This window comes from Cricetulus griseus (assembly GCF_003668045.3).
Source record: "Cricetulus griseus strain 17A/GY chromosome 1 unlocalized genomic scaffold, alternate assembly CriGri-PICRH-1.0 chr1_1, whole genome shotgun sequence".
NCBI classification, from domain to species: Eukaryota; Metazoa; Chordata; class Mammalia; order Rodentia; family Cricetidae; genus Cricetulus; species Cricetulus griseus.
The window spans coordinates 62,393,653-62,412,852 of NW_023276807.1; the positions used below are offsets into that span (position 1 = coordinate 62,393,653).

General features: G+C 41.5%; 1 protein-coding gene across 1 annotated transcript in view; it reads right to left on the reverse strand.

The window, feature by feature from the left end:
• The window catches only part of Agpat5 (1-acylglycerol-3-phosphate O-acyltransferase 5), a 39,317-nt gene extending 20,543 nt beyond the window's left edge, over positions 1 to 18,774 (reverse strand). The window contains exons 1-2 of the mRNA XM_027389654.2: positions 18,278 to 18,774; positions 4,813 to 4,882 (exon numbers count right to left, since the gene is read on the reverse strand). Coding sequence (XP_027245455.1) covers positions 4,813 to 4,882; positions 18,278 to 18,496 — 289 coding nt within the window. The 5' untranslated portion in view covers positions 18,497 to 18,774. The remainder of the gene's footprint in view (positions 1 to 4,812; positions 4,883 to 18,277) is intronic.
• Between the last annotated feature and the right edge of the window lie 426 nt (positions 18,775 to 19,200).

Below are 19,200 nucleotides of genomic sequence, written 5' to 3' on the forward strand. Positions count from 1 at the left end.
AATGTACTCCCTGGCCAGTGTATGTCCTGGATATAAATGAGATAAACAGCTAAAAGACAAATTTGATATCTTTTCCTGATACCTTATTTTTTTTTAAGCTTAGGGAATAATAAATCCATTTTTATATTTAAATAAGCAGTTATATTTTGGGCTCTGGTGCACCTTCTAAAAACTACTAAGAGAATACATACATATTTTAAAATATGTCATGTGTACAGGACAAATTTAAGGGCCCTGAGCCATGCCCTTAAATTTGAAAGTCTTAGTAAAAACACTTAAGTAGTAACTTACAAACTGGACATGGGGGCAATGCCTTTAATCTCAGAGCTGGGGAGGGTGAGGCAAGGCAATTCTCTGTGAGTTCAAGGCCAGCCTGGTCTACAAGGAAAGTCCTAGGCCAGCTGAGGCTGCATAGTCAGACCTTTACACAAATAAGAAAGTAGCTTAGTCAAATGACACAAAATAGATCCAACATGTCTACTCTATTCACTCTTGCTGAGGTTTCAGAGATAACACTGGATTAAAACATAGAAGGGAGTGTACTCATTCACATGAATACCTGCATTTTGTGCTCTAGCAAAAATAATTTAATTTTGTTAAGTTAGGATTATTTAGTAGTGATCTAAATAAGCAGAGTCATGTTCTCCTTAACCTAAAGAGAGAACAGGCAAATAAACCCTATTTTCCTCATATGTATAGTTGTATCTCATTAGTTTCTAATTCTTAAGGTTACAATATATGCCACATTAAGAGTTTATGCCCATAATCCAGCACTGTGCTACAATCACCATCATCCACACTACTGCTAAATGCCACCCATATGCCAGGCACTCTACTGGGATTATGAATCTATCTGTACACTGCCTTAAAGCCTCAACCAGTAGGTTTATCACTCACATGTAACTCATAGGCTCAGAGAACCCAACTAGTCTGACCATGGGCACAGAGCCTACAGCAGGAGCACATATACACAGGGTTTCTCAGACTGCAAACCCTCAGGTGTTTATAACCCTCCACTCAACCATACATGTATTAGTCAGGAAACTGCCATCTAAACCAAATGAGCAGTAATGAAGTTTAAAAGGTAAACAGTGTCTAAAGTAGACAATTTAAAAGGAAGGGAGGAATCACACCTCTGAAGTAAAAAATTTACGTAAGTAAGGATGTAGAGACAATAAGGATGTCAAGTAAAAGTAGCAGCTGAGAGACTGATGTAAATGTCAACTCTATATGAGCATCAGGTCAACTAAGTGAGGTTGAGCAAGGCTGGACCAACAGCAGTCCTGACACTCTCAGAGATGCTCCACTGTGATTCTGTTTACCTAAATACGTCAACCCACACTGAGTGGCTGGGCTCTAGAAGCCTCTGGAAGCCTAGAATTACATGCAAATTCTTACAGGAGCAGTTTTCTCAGAGCAGACTCCATACCTTCCTCTATCATATATAGACTAACCTGCAATTTTAATGCAATTCAGTCAATCCACTGGTATGTTCGCAAGTTGAGGGTTTTTTAAAGGTGCTCAAAAAGTAGTCTTCTTAGTTTGTGGTACATGTATATGTGACTCAGCAGAGTTCTTGCTTAATATGCAAGGGGAATGGGGGGAAGAGGCAGGGGGAGAGAGAGAGGGAGAGAGGGAGAGAGGGAGAGAGGGAGAGAGGGAGGAGGGAAGAGAGAGACTGTCAGGCAGTGGTGGCACATGCCTTTAATCCCAGCACTTAGGAGGTAGAGGGAGGCTGATCTCTTTGAGTCTGAGGCTAGCCTAGTCTACCAAGTGAGTTCCAGGACAGCCAGAGTTACACAGAGAAACCCTTTTTGGGGGTGGGGAGTGGTGGTGGTGGAAGGGAGTGTTCTTGTTGGGAACAGGAAAAATCACCGTGTCCTTGGCACGGCCATTTTGACTTCAGATTCCATTTTACCAGAAGAGTAAAACAAAGTTCAGATTCCCAAGCTCTAGGGGAGCTGGAAACCTTTCAGTAGCTGAGCCATTCCTAAACCACAGAAACAGTCATTATGCCATCTTTAGTTCTCTAGAAACATTATGGCTGTTCTTAACAACAGAAGGAACATATGAATCTGATTGGTTGGACTGAAAAGCTTGCATTGTATGTCAATTGACAATAATGAAACTTTCAAGGGAGCCTCTAATCTCTAAATCCTGACTGGTGAAAATTGTAACTGTAACTTGGCAACAAATGTTTGTGATTTTTGTGCTTAAATACTTGCTTCAACTGACATTTGAGAGTCGATCAATCAGATTCTCCCCTTCCCTCCTTTTGTGTTGCCCTGCATTAAATCTTGCTTTGCAGTAACCTCTTGTGTCTACTTGGGCTGATTCAGAGTCTTGGACTACAACATCCTCAATCCCCAAAGGCTGGCTGTTAAAGGCATCAGCCCTACAGCAGTCTCTTGGAGGCGGGGTAAGGGAATGTCCTTCTAGACTAAGAAAGGAATTGGCTTAGTGTGGCTTGGCTTGGATCTCTTGCTTCCCAGATTACCTTCAAATTCCAAACACCAAGTAGGATTCTTATGGGCTGCTCACTTACAATGTTTTTCCTGAGGTCTGCTCTAAAGGAATACCCACAAAGGCCAGCATGGACAATAGTGAAATGATAGCCGCAGCTCCCTCAGCACACCTCTTACTGCATGGCCCCCAATGTGGTTCCACATGCCCTTACTAGGACTGCAGTTGTTAAATTCTGAAGAAAGAAGCTGATGGGAAACTCTACAGAAAGAAATATGCAAGGGATCAACCTCTGGTCAACAGAAAAGGCAACGTGGAAGAATAGACATTGTCCTGGGCCATTTGGATACTTGAGCCAGGTAAAAATTCCCATCAACAACAGGAGGTCAGGCTGTGGTGAAAAGGTCAGCATGTCTGGACAGGCCAATTAGAAGCAGACAATCATCCTGGGCTGTTTTGTGGTTCTGCTCAAAGCCAAATGCAGATTCTGAGCCAGTCTCATAAATGTGACCCAGGATAATAAATCTGATATCAAAGTCCCTATCAAGCTTTGGAGCTTCAGCACTGTCTCATCAATCTGAATGAAATTACCAGTGTGCCAAACTGGAGAAAAGATTGTTCCAACTCCTTTATCTATGTAGTGTATATGGTACAAGCTATACAAAAGCAATAAAATCCCAACAAGTTGGCTGATGTGAGGGTGTAAATGACTTTACATTCAGAATATCATCACTGTGGTGTTTTAGCTTTGGTTTCTAGGTATTGTACCTTTCAAAGCAATAAAAATGAAACATAGAAGGTATATATCCAAAGCAGCCATGGGTTTGGAAAATACATAAAGTGGGATGTTTGGAGGAAGTGAGTTACTGGAAGAATTAAAGCACATATTAGGTAATCATGTGACCCCTGGCTCAGGTTCTGCATCTGTCAGACATCCGATGCAGAGGAACTTCAGGAAGGGACCACAGGACTCAATGTATAATTTTCACAATGTATTGATAATCACTTAAAAATATATAGTTTTAAGTATTTGACCTGATTGAAAGTAAATAGATTTCTATATTGGAAACTAGTCTTATGTCTTCTCTAATGGAAAAATCGCAAGCTAGAATTAAACCAGCAGGATTCAAGAGGCAACAGGAACTACAGATGTGAGAGCTAATTATAACATGACACTGCATCCAGGAAATGAACGGTCACATACCAGCACACCAACAAGCAACTTAATAATCAAAAATATAAAGTCCGAACAGTGGTGGTATACAACTGCGATTCATTACTTCCGAGACTCCGGCAGCATTGTGAGTTTGAGGCCAGCCCAGGCAACATAGGAAGAATGTGTCTCAAAGTAAATAGACAAATAATTAATACTTAAAACATATACACTTGGATCCACCAATTCCACTTCTAGAAATACAACTTACAAACAGAAAAGTGAATAGACTAAAGAGCTATTCAGAAAATGGGGAGAAGAAAATGGCCTATTACATGCAAAAGAGAAGCCTAGAAAAAAAATCCATATCTTTCACATTACTGACTTTACCAAAAAAAAGTAAAATAAAATTTCACAGCCAGATACCAAATCTACTGAAAATTCTTATGTTAACAAAAAAAAAAAAAAAAAAAAAAAAAAAAAAAAAAAAAGCGCGCAAAACTCATTTTGGTTTCTCTGTGGCTTTGGAGGCTGTCCTGGAACTAGCTCTTGTAGACCAAGCTGGTCTCGAACTCACAGAGAGTTGCCTGCCTCTGCCTCCTGAGTGCTGAGATTAAAGGTGTGTGCCATCACCAACTGGCAATTTTGTTTAAATATAAAAGATTAATATTTTGAAGGCTCAAGTCAGGGCTCAGCAGTTAAGAATTTGTATTTCTTTTACAGTTTAGATCCCCAAATCCACACAACAAACAGGGTAGCTAAAAGCCCCCTGTAACTAAAACTTCTGGGGCAGATCTGACACTCTCTTCTGGCCTCCACAGCCAAGTGCACTTACATGGTCAAATCCACTAATAAACATATATACACATAATAAAACTAATAAATGATCTTAAAGATGAGCTGAAGGTGTAGCTTAGATGGTACAGTGCTTGCCTAACATGTATCAAGCCTTAAAGTATCTCCAGCATCACACAAGCCAGATGTACAAAACACCTGCAATTCCTGTGCTTGGGGGGTTGGAGTGGGTAAAGGCAGGTGCATCCCAAACTTAAAATCATTTTCAGCTACTTAGAGAGTATGAGGCCATTCTGGGTTACATGAGATCCCATCTCTAAAACATAGGTATGCATATATATCTTAATGCTCATTTACCATCTGTAGAAAAAACCCAAATTTCATGCAAATGAAATACATACCTGTGCTTTGATGATTTGCTAAATATATTACATTTTCTTTATTTTTTGGCAAATCTCCATATAGCAATATCTAAAAGAGAAGACAAAAAGAAATCATTACTTTGATAATTTAAAACATGTGCATGAAATTTAAAAAAAAATGTGAAAGAAAATTGACAAGCACACAATATAACTGGCTCTATCCGTGACTAACAAACAGAGTTCTCTTGAGAGCTCCACATGCCATAAATAGTTCATGCTTATAAAGTACTTAGATATAGGACAGGCTAATGATCATAAAGTAAGACAGAATGATTGATATACCCCTAAGAAAATTCACAAAACTTACTGACTGCTAATATATAAAACTTCACAGCACACTGGAAGGAACAGACATATATATAATAACTATAATAAAACATAACTCAAATATTATGAAAACACTGTATTTTAAGAATTTGTAAAATGCTAGTATATTTGTTGGGTATGATTTTAGCAAATGAGATGAGAAGTTTTCTGAGCATAAGATCAAATGAAAGCCATGTGTTGGAGTCCTCTGTTAGTATACCAATGTGTGGAACAAAACTAAGGAGCTAGAAGACTAGAACAGGGAGGCCAGAACATCAAGTCAAGGTCTCCAGCAGCCCTGATTGGTCTCCACCTCCTGAGTGCTGGGACTACAGCATGTGCAACTATACCCACCTGGCTACATCTTATTTTTTAAACCAAGTATTGAGGACAGGTTTTCACTGTGCTAGTTCTGTTTTGTGCTCCTTAAACATTCAATGATAAAGAAAGGAACTGCAAGGGAACGAAGGACTGTTAATGCTCATTTGTTTTCTTTCTTTGGGGCATCTTTATTTGGTTACTTATATTTTATCATCAAGGATTATGCAAAGTTAGCTAAGGCTTTAGGGTCTGAAGAAACTATCTTCTTGGTTGTGAAACTAATCACTAATATCTTAACAGCAACAAAAAAAGAAAAAGTCACTAATAAACACTTTGTGAAAACAATATAGCTACACAATATAAAGTTAGGATGTCAAGGACTTAGATTAAGGTTTCCGCTTTCTTAGAAAACTGCACAGTGAGTATGTTCATATGTATTCAATTATTTCTAATGAAGCTTACAAACAGCATAAATAAATAAATAAAACAAGTAAATAAATAACGAATGGTTAGTTGATCTGTGTAGGGTTAATACAGAGGTGCCAGCTCATGACCAATCACCCTTCTTTTAGCAATAAACTAAGATTTTTGAGGACTATTGGGTACATGCTGGATTTAGAAGAACTACAGATACATGGCAGTGATTTGGGTGTAGATAGATAGATAGATAGATAGATAGATAGATAGATAGATAGATAGATGTTAGATATATATATATTGGGTAAGATGTGTTTTTACATTTATAAATATGAAAGGAAAGAAGGTATTTTAAAGACACACACACATATATAAAATATACATACATACATACATACATACATACATACATACATACATACATGGGGAGAAACATGTGCATGCAAGTGCAAGTACTACTGAGAGTCCAGAAAAGGCATCCATGTGGCTTCTGGAGATTGAACCTTGGTCCCTCTGGAAAAACAACCAGTGTTTTTTATCCCTGAGCCATTTCTCCAGCCCCAGTTACTACTATTTTATTAATAAATACAAGCTCATACTTATAATCTCAGCACTTGGTAGGCTGCATCAAAAGGATTATATGAATCTGAGGCCACCCCTAGGCTTACACAATGAATTCCAGAGTAGTCTAGCCTATAGAGTAAGACTGGACAAAAAAAAAAAAAAAAAAAACATTTTTAAAGGGTTAAGAACTTACGCACTATCTACATATAAAAACTGTAGATCACCATGATTGCCTATGAGCCTCACTTGCTATGATCCTCTCTGGGGCCGCTCTAAGAGTTACTCCCTCCTCACTGATGCCTTTCCACCTTCAGCCCAACCACAGACTTCATTCATCACAGCTGCTTTGCACCACAGCGTGTCCCATTCACAGTCCTAGGAGAGCACCGAGGACACTTTGTACAAACAAGACTAACAAGTCTCAATTCCCTGTGGCCTGTTTTCTAGTCTAGACTTGAGCACATACATAGTTTCCAACAGACAGATGTTCATGGAATCATTAAGTTTACACTTTTGTGTTGCACCACTAAAACTGTCTCCTTTTAAACATAAAAGAAATTTTAGAATAAGCATAAATAAAACATGCTAAATATACTGGAGACTTTTATAAGACATCATTCTGTGAACCTTCTAATTCTCATTTACTTTGGTAACTAATCATTTTGAAAACATGTTTTTAAATTTCATATGATATGTAAGTAACTTTAGGTTCATCCACTTTTTTTCAAAACTCATCTAAGGCCAATGAGATGATTCTGTATAAAGACAACTGTCACCAAGCCTGATGACCTGAGTTTGATCCCTAGGGCACACATGGTCCTAGTCCATGGGCCCAGGATGGTATTTCAAGGTCCTGTTTCATCAAAAAGTCTGCCAGATATTTTGGGCCTATAGGCTGAAGACAGATGCCCCAATATTGCGGAGGAACCTTGGGTGACTGTCAAATCAACTAGATGTCTCTGCGAATTCTAGAGTTTATATTAAGTCCTTCTAGGGTCTTTGATGAAATTGAAGACAGTTATGGCTATGGTTTTCCTTAGTTATGATAAGTTACACATAAAACTTCAGACTCACAAAGATAGGATAGATGATAGAATATTTTCTTTAAATTTTGCCATATGTTAGTGGAGTAAATATTGTTAACTATAGTTCTTGCTTGACAACTCTTTTGTTATATATGATTTTACTATGTTAAAGTTAAAACCTTTCTTTTTATTTAGACAGAAAAGAGATGATGGGGGATGTCCTTTTGTATGCTGTGAATATGTTTCTCTTACTGGTTGATGAATAAAGCTGTTTTGGCCAATGGACAGGTAGGGTTTAGCCAGGTGGGAAATCCAAACAAGGATAGAGAAAGGTAGTAGGTGGAGTCAAGAGACAGCCATGTAGCTCCCGGGAAGGTAGGAAGCCCAGGCATTCTCTGGTAAGCCAAGGCCATGTGGAGATACACAGATTAATAGAATGGGTTAGTAATTAAGAGAGTTAGCCACATAGAACCCCGAGCCATTGGATAAACAGTTTATAATTAATATAAGCCTCTGTGTGTTTATTTGGGACTAAATGGCTGTAACTTCTGCTTACACCACAGTCTTTCAAACCAACAAATAAATGTTTCTCTGTTCCTTTGTAGTCCCAGAATTCTTTTGCATTATCTCACTTTGCCCATTTCATCATATTCTTGGGGGTTCTATAGTCCCAGTAAAGGTGAACCTTGCTAAATAAACATTTAAACATCTTAGCAAACCATTCTAGAGCCTCCATTCCTTAAAACTAAGATTTCTCACATGGCCACAGAACCTCTAGAGTGGGACTCCTTGAGAGGAGTTCTGCCCTTTTTGTTCAAAAGGAAGGTGACTCTACCTTTATTGACAGTCCCAAGAAACTACAATCTCAGAAATGAGACAATATATACATTGTGACATACTAATTTCCTGTCAAATAGTATGTTAATGATGTAAAAGGCAGGGTGTAATGATGCAGATGAGGACTAGCACAGGTTTGAGCTGCACCTTAAGTATATAGAGGAACAGTTCAAAAGTACACTCTAGAGATTATTTTTATAATGCAAGAAGTAGCAGTTAGGGTAGAGTGAAAACAGAGAATGGCACAGCAGGACAGGACAGGACTGAGATGGCCTTAAATGCCACATCTGAAGTCTTCACAGTAATTCTGGTATCACATTCCCTCTAGTATCAACTGAGAATCACTTTTCCTAGCTCAATCATGCAACTATGTTACTTTAAGTGAAGTGAACTTTCAAAGGAATTTGTCATCAGCAGTACAGCATACCCGAATAACCCAAGGAAGAAGTTACTCTGAAAAGTCCCTTTCCCTTTACTTGGAAGAGCTGGAAAACAACTACCCAGCAGTTATAAACATCAAGTATTTTCTATGATTGTTTCTCCACCCTTTTTATAGCAGTAATACCCAAGAACATTGAACTCATTTCAGTCACCACTTGTAAAAGCATCTTCAAACGAAGCCCTCAACTGGATTGTCATAAAGACTACACCTGTGAACTGCCTGGACTTGTTATCTACCTATGCAAAGCTAAGAATGGAGCCTACTGTGTAAGGAAGAATGATATCCATAAACAATACTGATATAAAGCAGCATTCAGTAAAGGCTTTGCTACCAATCACAAAGTCATTTGTGATTTTTTTTAAAGATTTTATTTTTAATTTATTGTGTGTACAGGTGTATTGCTACGTGCACATAAGTCCAGGTGCTCGAGAAGGCCTGAGGCATTGGATCCCTGTGGAACTGGAATCACAGATGGTTGTAAGCCACCTGACATAGAGCCCAACTCAGGTCCTCTCTGGCTATCTCTCTAGCCCCATATTGGCTATTTCTGAAATAGACCTGGGAGGATTCTTGTCATTCTCACCACATGTACTCCTTCACTATCCTGATCAGCATCTCTACCTGGATTGCTCAATAGCTTCCAAACTAATCCTTTTTGAGAGCACACACACACAAAAATGGCACTTGCTCAGAGAAGCTTTCTAAACCCCTACCTTCTACCCATTAGAATAAACAAGGCCATATAACACAGTAATGAAAGTCATCTCGTTACTGCTTGTTTGCCCACTAGAGAATGAGCTCCACACAGTTCTTCACCCAGCACAGCATATGAAACAAAGTGCACATGGGAATGTTGATATAGAAATACACAGATGAAATCCTAAGTTCTGAGAACTCTTTTGGAAATATTACTTAGTGCTCAATTCTTTAGCTATTAGTATCAACCACTGTCTAAGAAACTCTAAGATGAGAATACAGAAAGAATTAACCTCTAATTCCATTAAGAAGTGTCAACTCCTCAAAATTGGATCAATTTACAAAAAAGCAGCCAGGCTTTCCTCATGAGTACACAGTCATATGCAATGCCAAGATAAAACTCCTCTAGATATTGCTGTCACGGAGGCATCTCCCCCAACTCCAGTGTTTATTTATGTTTATTTAAAGGTCTTGGAAGAAGTCTAAAGTTTCATACCAAAGGTCTGAATGTTTCATTGCACAAAGCCCCCAAAGGAGGGGTGGCTTTGTTGGTATAGGTGTGGCCTTGTTGGAGGAAATGTGTCACTGTGGGGGTGGGCTTTGAGTTCTCCTATGCTCAAGCTACTTGACTTCCTATTGCCTTATGATCAAGATGTAACCAGCACCACATCTGCCTGTCTGCTGCCATGATGGTGCTAGACTAAACCTCTGAAACTGTAAGCTGCCACCTCAGTTAAATGTTTTCCTTTATAAAAGTTGCCGTGGTTGTGTAGTCTTTTACAGCAATAGAAAGCATCTGTTATCTAAAATAGAAAAATACAGCATTAAAAGACTACATAAGGCAGAAGATCTGGGAAGAACTAGAAGAGGAAAAAGAATATGGCCAAAATATATTGTATGATATTCTCAAAGAATAAATAAAAACATTATTTTACAAAAGATCTCACAACTGAAATATTAAATACCAGGTTTGTTTTATGTTTATACAAAGTATAAAAATAAAATTTTCTCCAAAGCTACACAGAGAAACCTCATCTTGAAAAACCAAATAAATAAATAAAATTTTAATTACATTTTCCTAAAATTGTCTTGTAAATCTCTTAAAGTTTAGCCAATTTCTTAGCCAGATTTAAGTTGCTAGAATTACACTTTGAAATGTTCAATTTCCTGAATGAAAGGTTTTACTCATTCTACTTAAGCAAAGTCACACCCAGGTTCACCCAGGTATATTGCTCCCAGCTAAACAAAGCAAGTGATTTAGTGTGTTTAAGAATCACAAGGATGATAAATAAGCAAAGTGGAACAAAACTGAGGGCATAAATAATTAACACTTTTTAAAGATCACTGATACTGGAGCATGGAAAGAATTCAGACCCGATACAAGGGTCAGACTAGATGACTTGTGAGTCCCCTTCAACTACAAGTAAACATATTCTTCCCAGGAGGGTGGGAACTTGACTCAGAAGTTTAGGATGCTCAGTAAGTCAGAAAGAACAAATCAGCATTACATGGCTTCCAGTAGAAAGCCTTTGTTTCTGAGAACTTGAAAGAAGCTTCTGTGCAAGGTACAAAGCCTAGAGAAGTCTGGAGTCTGTGCACACTATACAAACAGCAGCAACTGAGACCTAAACACTATCTGTTCCCAGTTCTTTCAAAACAGTTTATATCACAGAGCAGTTTAAATAAGTTTAAAATATTAAACTTATTTTACATAAAGGATCTCAGCCAGGGGGTGGTGGCACAGGCTTATAATCCCAGCTATTCTAGAGCCCCAAGCAGGATTTCCAGATTCACAGTTGGCCTGAACTATAAACTGAGACTCCATATCCCAAAATAAATATGTAAATAAACGGTAACCTAAGACTCATTGTTATTAGTATTTGGGCCAGAGGGGATTTAGCAGTCAAAGCCATTAATGGGAACTATATTTTAAAGTAAATTCTAGTAGTTGACAACAAACTTAAGCAGAAATATAATGGTGACAAAAACATTCACCAGGTATTGAGGAGACACACATTGTATCACTAGATGGCTAGTCTGCAAACACCAATAACCAGCTTTTATTGGATTTCACTGCAATGAAAAGAGAAATACTCTAACACTGGAAAACATGAATTCTAGGGTGTGGATGTGAGTGGTGTATGCACTTGTGTGCATGCCCATGCTCATTCCTAGAGACTAGAGGAGGATCTCTGGTGACCTGCTCTATCACTCTCTACCTTATTCCCTTGAGACAAGGGTTTTTACTAAAATTGGAGTTAGGGAGGCATTGAGCAAGCTCCAATATCCACCTGTCTGCAACCACCACAGCTTGAGCCACAGGCACACACACCATGCCTGGCTTTTTATGTAGTTGCTAGTGAAAGGCCAGGATAAAGAAGGCCCCCTCAGCAGACAAAATAAGGCCTAGGATATAGGGTGGCTAGACAGTTCAGCAACTCTGTTCCAGGAAAAGGCTAGCCATAAAAAGTTAGATTACAGTCTTACAAATGATCTTAAAGAATAGGGAGTTTCCCCTTGTGATTTCCCTCTGGACCTTTCACTGGTATTCTTGGTATTTTGGGTTGGGGTTTCTTCCCTCACTGGAATTTTTGGTTGTGGATTCTTCATTTAAAAAACCCTATTCCCAGCCATTTGGGGTCAAAACTCCTCTACCCCTGAGTGGGATATGAATCTCGGCCCCAGTGCGCTGGTTCCTGTCAATAAACCTCGTGTGATTGCAGCAAGGACGGTCTCTCGTGAGTTCTTGGGGGGATCGAGTCATCCTGAGACTTGAGTGAGGATCTTCCCTCTCTAGGGGTCTTACACTAGGAGTTTGAACTTGGGACTTAAGTGTTAACTTTCAAGCCTGGGACAAATGGATGAGGTGCCTATTTAACATATCATATCAGACCTGGCCTCCAGGTTCTCCCAGCATCCCTCAGTCTGTACCAGTTACAGGGTATGGCGGGCATATCCCACTGTCTCCCCTGAACTCTCCAGCTCTGGAGCTGGGCTGCCCTTCCCCTAGAGGCTCTTCCCTATATAATCCAGATGTTATGGTTACCCACCCCTTTTGTACCTTTGGCCTCAGGCTGCTGCACCTGGTTCCCCTTCTCCCCACATGGCCCTGCTTAGTCTGGCCATGCCCCCATACCTAGGAGCAGTCACACCCTTTCAATTTTTTTTTTCATCCACTTAGTAAACACTCTTGCCTACTAAGCCATCTCTCTAGCTCCACATCTATTTATTTGTTCATGGGGGTGGGAAGGGGGCAGAACCGAGCTTGTGTTTGTGGCGGTCAGAAGACAACTTTCAAGAATAGTTCTCTCCTACTATGTGGGTCCTGGGAATCAAACTCAGGTCATCAGATTTGATGGTGGGTACCCTTGACCACTCAGCCATTTGACCAGCCCATTCACATTAACTTTTAATAACCTCAAAAAAACAAACAAACAAACAAAAAACAAAAAAACAAAAAAACAAAAACCTGTGTTAAAATTACTGGGGTGATGATTCAACAGGTAAGAGTACTTGCCCTTCAAGTATCAGGACCTGAGTTTGAACCACAAGTTCCCACGTCTAAAAAAAAAGTCAAGCATGTCTGTGCATGCCTGTAATTTCAAAATTTATGGATGGACAGGCAAATTCTAAGTGTGCTGGCTAGCTAGCCTAGCTGAAAATGGCAAGAGACCCCAAGTTAAAGCAACAAGGGAAGAGCTAATAGAGGAAGACAACCCACATCCTGCTCTGGCCTCCCTGCGTGTACATGTTCACCTGAACACTCGTATACATGCACCACACACAATATACGCTCACAATGTTAAAGCCAGGTGTGGTGGATTACTTCTGTAATCCCAGGACCTAAAATGCTGAGGCTGGAGGATCACTCTAAGTTCAAGTGAATTCTAAGTCAACGAGAGCTACAGAGTAAAACCCTGTCTGGAAATAATATATAAACAAACAAAGAAATAAATGTATTTCATTTTCTATCATGGTCTCAACCTGAGTATTCATCTAGAGACTTTGATTAGAAATGTGATAAATCCAGCTGTACAGCAACTAAAGATGGCACAACATTTCTTTTTTTTTTTTTTTGAGGGGGGTTATCCCAGTCACTCCTCTGCTAGCATCAAACACTTTCTGCTTAGCTCCCCACAAGTCTGCTTTCAAGTCTGGCTCAAGGACACACGAGGCCTCTTATTCTGGGTTTCCAAACAGCCCAATCCAAGTCCCTTTTGTACAAAAGCAAAACCAAATGCCAATGTCCTCATCCTGTCAGGCATAAACTCTCAACATAAAAGTTATCTCTTTGTCATGTCTATGTGATACACGGGCAATGTCCAGATATCTGCCTAAACTGTTCCACTGACACCAAGGGTTAGTATAATTTTATTTGCAGAGATGGTGTATTTGCCATATATATTTTCAAATTTCATTTGTAAGGCTTGGAATTATTCTGCTTGTCTTTTTAAGGAATTTGTCTAGAAATAATCTTAAAGTTAAGTTATGATCTGACCATATAAAAGTATGAATAAAAGTTTGAAATTAAAAAAAAAAAAAGGTTGCCAGGTGGTGGTTCACACCTTTAATCCCAGCACTTGGGAGGCAGAGGCAGATGGATCTCTGTCAGTTCAAGAACAACCTGATCTACAGTGCAAGTTACCCACACCTTTTGTACCTTTGGCACCTTTGGCCTCCAGGCAGCTGCACCTGGTTCCCCTCTCTCACTTCCCTTCCCTTCTCCCCACATGGCCCACCTTAGTCTGGTCATATCCCCCATACCTAGGAGCAGTCAGGTATGGGCTACACAGAGAAACCCTGTCTTCAAAACAAAACAAAACAAAACAGGTTATGTCACATCTAAGTAATGGGTTCTTGTTTGAAGGGTCTGTTCATGTTGTTGGGTTTTGATACACTATCAGCTATTAGGAGACAGTCATTTCAGAATCAATTAAAAATTAAAAGTGGGCTACAGAGTTGGCTCAGCAGTTAAGAGCACTTGCAGAGGACCCAGATCAATTCCCAGCACCCACATAGTGGTTCAAAACCATCTGTAACTCCAGTCCCAGGGGATCCAATGCCCTGTTTTGGCCTCTGTAGGTAGGCACATGGTACACATACATACATGCAAAACACTCACACACACTCATACACACACACACACACACACACACACACACACACACACACACACACACTAAATAATTCAGAGAGCACCAAAACATGAGCAAGAAGCCAGTTGTTATTCAGAAATCAGAAAATTAGACAATCTGAAAATTAGAAAACTAATCATATGTTCTGCTTAAGGAATATGTGAGGTAAATTTACAAACTCATAAATAAGAAATTAAAGGATTATAGGAGATTACTTAAACTAAACATAGCAGAGGAAGCCAACCTTTTATCTTCATATCAAAGAAAGCAAAAACAAATACTAAGCTGCAAAGCTAAATTAAGAAATAACAACAAAATACTGAGCATTTAGAACTCACTGTCATAAAGGACTAAATGGTGGTGCCAAAACCCTATACCCTAAGCCTTAGAAGCTACACACAATCTCTTACTTTGAAAAGGTGTCTCCAAGGCTGGCAAGATGGCTCAGCAGGCAAAGGTGCCTGTTGCCCAGCCTGACAGACTAAATTCAATCCCTGGGACTTACACAGTGGAAGGTAAGAAGTGACTCCTGAAAGTTGTCCTCTGGTCTCCACACACACACACCATGAACACATGTACCAAACACGAGTAAATAAATGTTTAGTTTTGTTAGTTTTGTTTTTAACTAGTTTTAGGATGTCATTAAGAATCTTGAGGAGATCAAAATTATCCTAGATTATGCAGATGGGTCTACAGGTTACAATGCAGTGACAAATGCCACCACAATAAAAGATGGAGATTTGAGACAGAATAAGGGAAACAGCACTAGGAAGCAGATACAGATGAATGGGCCTCTAGTCAAAGAAAGTAGCCAGCATCTAGAAACTGAAAGAGACAAAAATCCTAGAGGGAATGAAATCCAACCTAAATCTCATTTCAGACTTCTGGCCTCTAGAGCTTCGAGAATAACTTGATCTGTTTAAGCCACTAATCTTGAGGTAATCTATTGTAGCCTCAAGAAGAAATGGATTTTTTACAACATTAAAGAGATTCCAATTGTTTTTTTTTCCTTTTTTAAGGTTAAAAATAATTTTAAAGTATGTATTTATAGTATTTAATAGGTACATATTTAAAGTATGTACCTACTGAAGGGTAGGGATATGTGCATGTGTGTGCTAGTACACAAGGTCAGAGGTATCAGACTTAAAGTCAGGGTTACAGGTGGCTGTGACACAGCCAATGTGGGTTCTGGGAAGCAAATTTCCAGGCTACTGTAAGAGCAGTCCATTTAGATGCTGACATCTCTTCAGTCCTCTGGTCCCTTTTAAATGGGTCTTAGATTAGTAAAACTTAAAAGCATCCCATTACTTACCCTAAAGGGATAAATGGTAAAGGGGACTCATTTCCGTAGTGATAGACTACAAGAACCTGGAAAGCTCTATCTATACTGGTGTGGGCAGATGGCTCAGTGGGTAAAGCACTTGTCACACAAGCTTGAGGACCTGAGTTCAGATCTCCAGAATCCACATGAAGCCAGACATGCCTCTGTATAATCCACTGCTCCTACAGTGAGATGGAAGCAGCAGGATCTGGAGACCACCTGGAAACTGAAAAGCCAGCTGAGCTGGCACACACGTGGTGAGCAAGAGACCCTGACTCAAAAGTACAGATGAAGATCAACACTCCAGGTTGACCTATGACCTCTATATGTATGCCATGGCACAGTGCATCCACAATCATGAATATGCATACCTATGTACATGCAGCACAAACCACATGCACATAAAGAATTTTTTCTTTGTGTAAACCTGAAGGGATACACAAATTATTCAGAATTTTAGCAATGAATATGATCTCAAAAATGAGATTAGGAAAGAACCTATGTTTACACAGAATCCAATGTAATATCCACAAAATCTGCTTTTGACAGCAAAAGAGGCCCTCCTCCTCACCTTCTCCCTCCTCAAGTGGAATTGGTTGACAAGAGTTTGGATATAGCTGCCTGAAGACTATCCTAAACTATGTATATTTTCTAAAACTAATGCACCTAAGATTACTAATACAGCTAGTGAACCAAGGTAGAAAAAAAGCCTGTGTCTTAAATTCTTGTGGCTAATGAACAGTTAATTACTTTGATTTTATTTTCATCTATATTCCTACCTAACCATATTTCTTCTCATGTGTAAATGTGTTCCATGTCATTAGGAACCCACTAAAATTGCATATACTAAAAGTCTAAGCCAGGCAAGGTAGCTCATGTCTCTAGTCTCAGCACTCAGAAGACAGAGGTGGGCCGATCTCTGTGAGCTGAAAGACTATGAGGTCTCTGGAAAGAGTTTCTGCCCACCAGGACTACATGGTGAGATCCTGGTTGGTTTGTTTTTAAAGCTCGATACAGAAAGAGGAGAGGAACACATTTTTTTTCTTTTTGTCTTTCTCTTAATCTTAGTTTTAAGAGTGTCTCCTTCAAACTGAAAGGCCTCAAATCACCTCGAGAGCAGCTGCTGTAGCACTGGGGTATGTTCCTTTCATAAGGTTTGCACTCGACTGTCCTCAAATGCATGTCCTCTCCCAATCAATAAACTCGCTTAACTTTGCTTCACTTTGACTCATCCTGAATGTCTCTGCGGCAAGAATATGGGCTTGAGAAGAGATCCCTGAGGCTCTGAGTGAGGGGTACTTGTCCTGTGCAAGATCAGCAACCTTAAGTGGCATTCCCAGCTGTCCCAACTGCTAGTGAAAATATGTGAAATTAAATTCTTACCCACGACTAAACCATACATTCATTTGACAAACTTGGTAAAGTAAAAGTGAGGGAAGAAGCAATCAGCCTAGAATTCCTGAAAATTCTGACTGACACCCTAAAAGACAATTGCTCAGAAACCTCAACGTGGAACAGTGATTTTTCTGTTTCCTAGGAAAACATTTAAAAGATCGTGTGATTCCTAGCCTCTCCTAATTCCCTTCCTCAGACATCATTTCCAACTGGAGCAAACTCAATAAGCGATCTGTCCCCAACTGCAGCCACGGACATTGAATGAAAAGAGCTGGGAAATGGGGGGCGGGGGAGGGACAAATGATACAGCTCTATTTTGCGTCATGAACATTAGGAAGACCCCATACAGAGCTCTTCTTTCAAACTGAAAACTAAAAGGGAAGCCCAATCCTAAGTTTTTATGAGACTTCATACAACTAAGTCATGTTAGGAGGGCTTCTCTACTTTTATGCTTTTCCAAGTTCAGTCTCCACAGAAAAAGAAACAAGTAGCAGAAAGAAAGCAATCTGACCAGAGATCAGCCCCACACTGAAGCCCAGGCGAAGCTGGCGGAGAACTGTATCCACAGTGAGGCTCCTATTGTAACCAATGTATTCATTTCCTCGCCAGGCTCTCGCTTTTCACTCGGGGAGGAACGCGAGGCAAGAGTTGTCCTTCACCACTGTCACTTGGGTCAGCGTCTAGAGGGCTTCCTAATCTAAGAGACCTCGGAAGTGCAGATGGAGCCAGTCCCACCATCACCATCTCGGACTCCGTGTCCTACTTTGCCAGGCACCGAGACGGGCAGTAACAGCCGGCAGGGGCGGGGGTGGGGCGGACCCGGGGACACACTCAGCCTCGGCAGGACGTTCCAGAAGGAACCCCAAAGTGAGACCCAGAAACTGTCCCCCGCCCGGCCCCGCCGCGGCGGGAGGGAGGCCGGGTGCGGCGGCACGTGCTCGCCGGGCTGCGAGCTGCAAGCTGCGCCTTCCGGGCCGCGCCTCACCTGGACCCCGGTGTAGTTCTCGAAGAAGAAGAGCACCATGTTCTGGTAGACGCAGTAAAGCCGGTCGTCCACGCGCTGGTAGAGGCGGGCGGGCAGCAGCGCCGACAGCACCCGCCACAGCGTCCAGGCCAGCAGGTAGGTGGGCGCCGAGCCCAGCAACAAGACGCTCGGAAGCAGGTAGCGCATAGAGTACGTGTGGAGCACCAGGGACAGCAGCATCCTCTCGGCTCGCCAGGCGCGACTCCGCCTGCCTTGCCCGTGCCGCCGCCAGGACCTCAGCCACCGCCGGCCGCCCGCCAATCACCGCGCGGGGCCGGCCGCGCCGCCGCCCTCCACCCTGGCTCCGCCCCCAGCATGGGCCGCGGGGCCCCGGGACCCGGCGGGGACTGTGGCTACCCGGCTCGCCGCCACCGCGGTAAGGGCACGCCTCGGCTTGCCCGGCGTGCCCGCCTCGGGGTGCTCGCCTTGGCGTGCTCGCTTTGCTCCGCGCGAACCGCGCCTGTCAGCAGCGAGGCGGCGTGAGGCAGGACGCCCAGGTAATAAGGCGCCTGCAGATTGGACGGCGTGTGGCCGTAACACGCGCTCTGATTGGTCCGGGCCCTTCTCGTCCCTACGCATGCTCGGCTGCGGATGTTGGTTGTGGTTGAGCCCGGGAAGATGTGAGAAGGTGGACTTGGGCCTGTGAAGGCATTCAGCCTTGGTCCTGCGTGGAGAGATGGGGACAGGAGGATGCTCCCGGACAGGAGGATGCTCCCTGCAAGACACGCGTGAGCCGAGGTCGTGGAGCGCAGGAGGGGCTCAGCGCCGCAGGTTACCGGCAGCTGCGGCGCTCCTTCCGGCCTGGTCATTGCAGAATGAGGCCGGGTCTGTCTCCCGTAACCTCGGTTCACCTTTCACAGGACTGTTTCTCCCCCCCCCCCCCC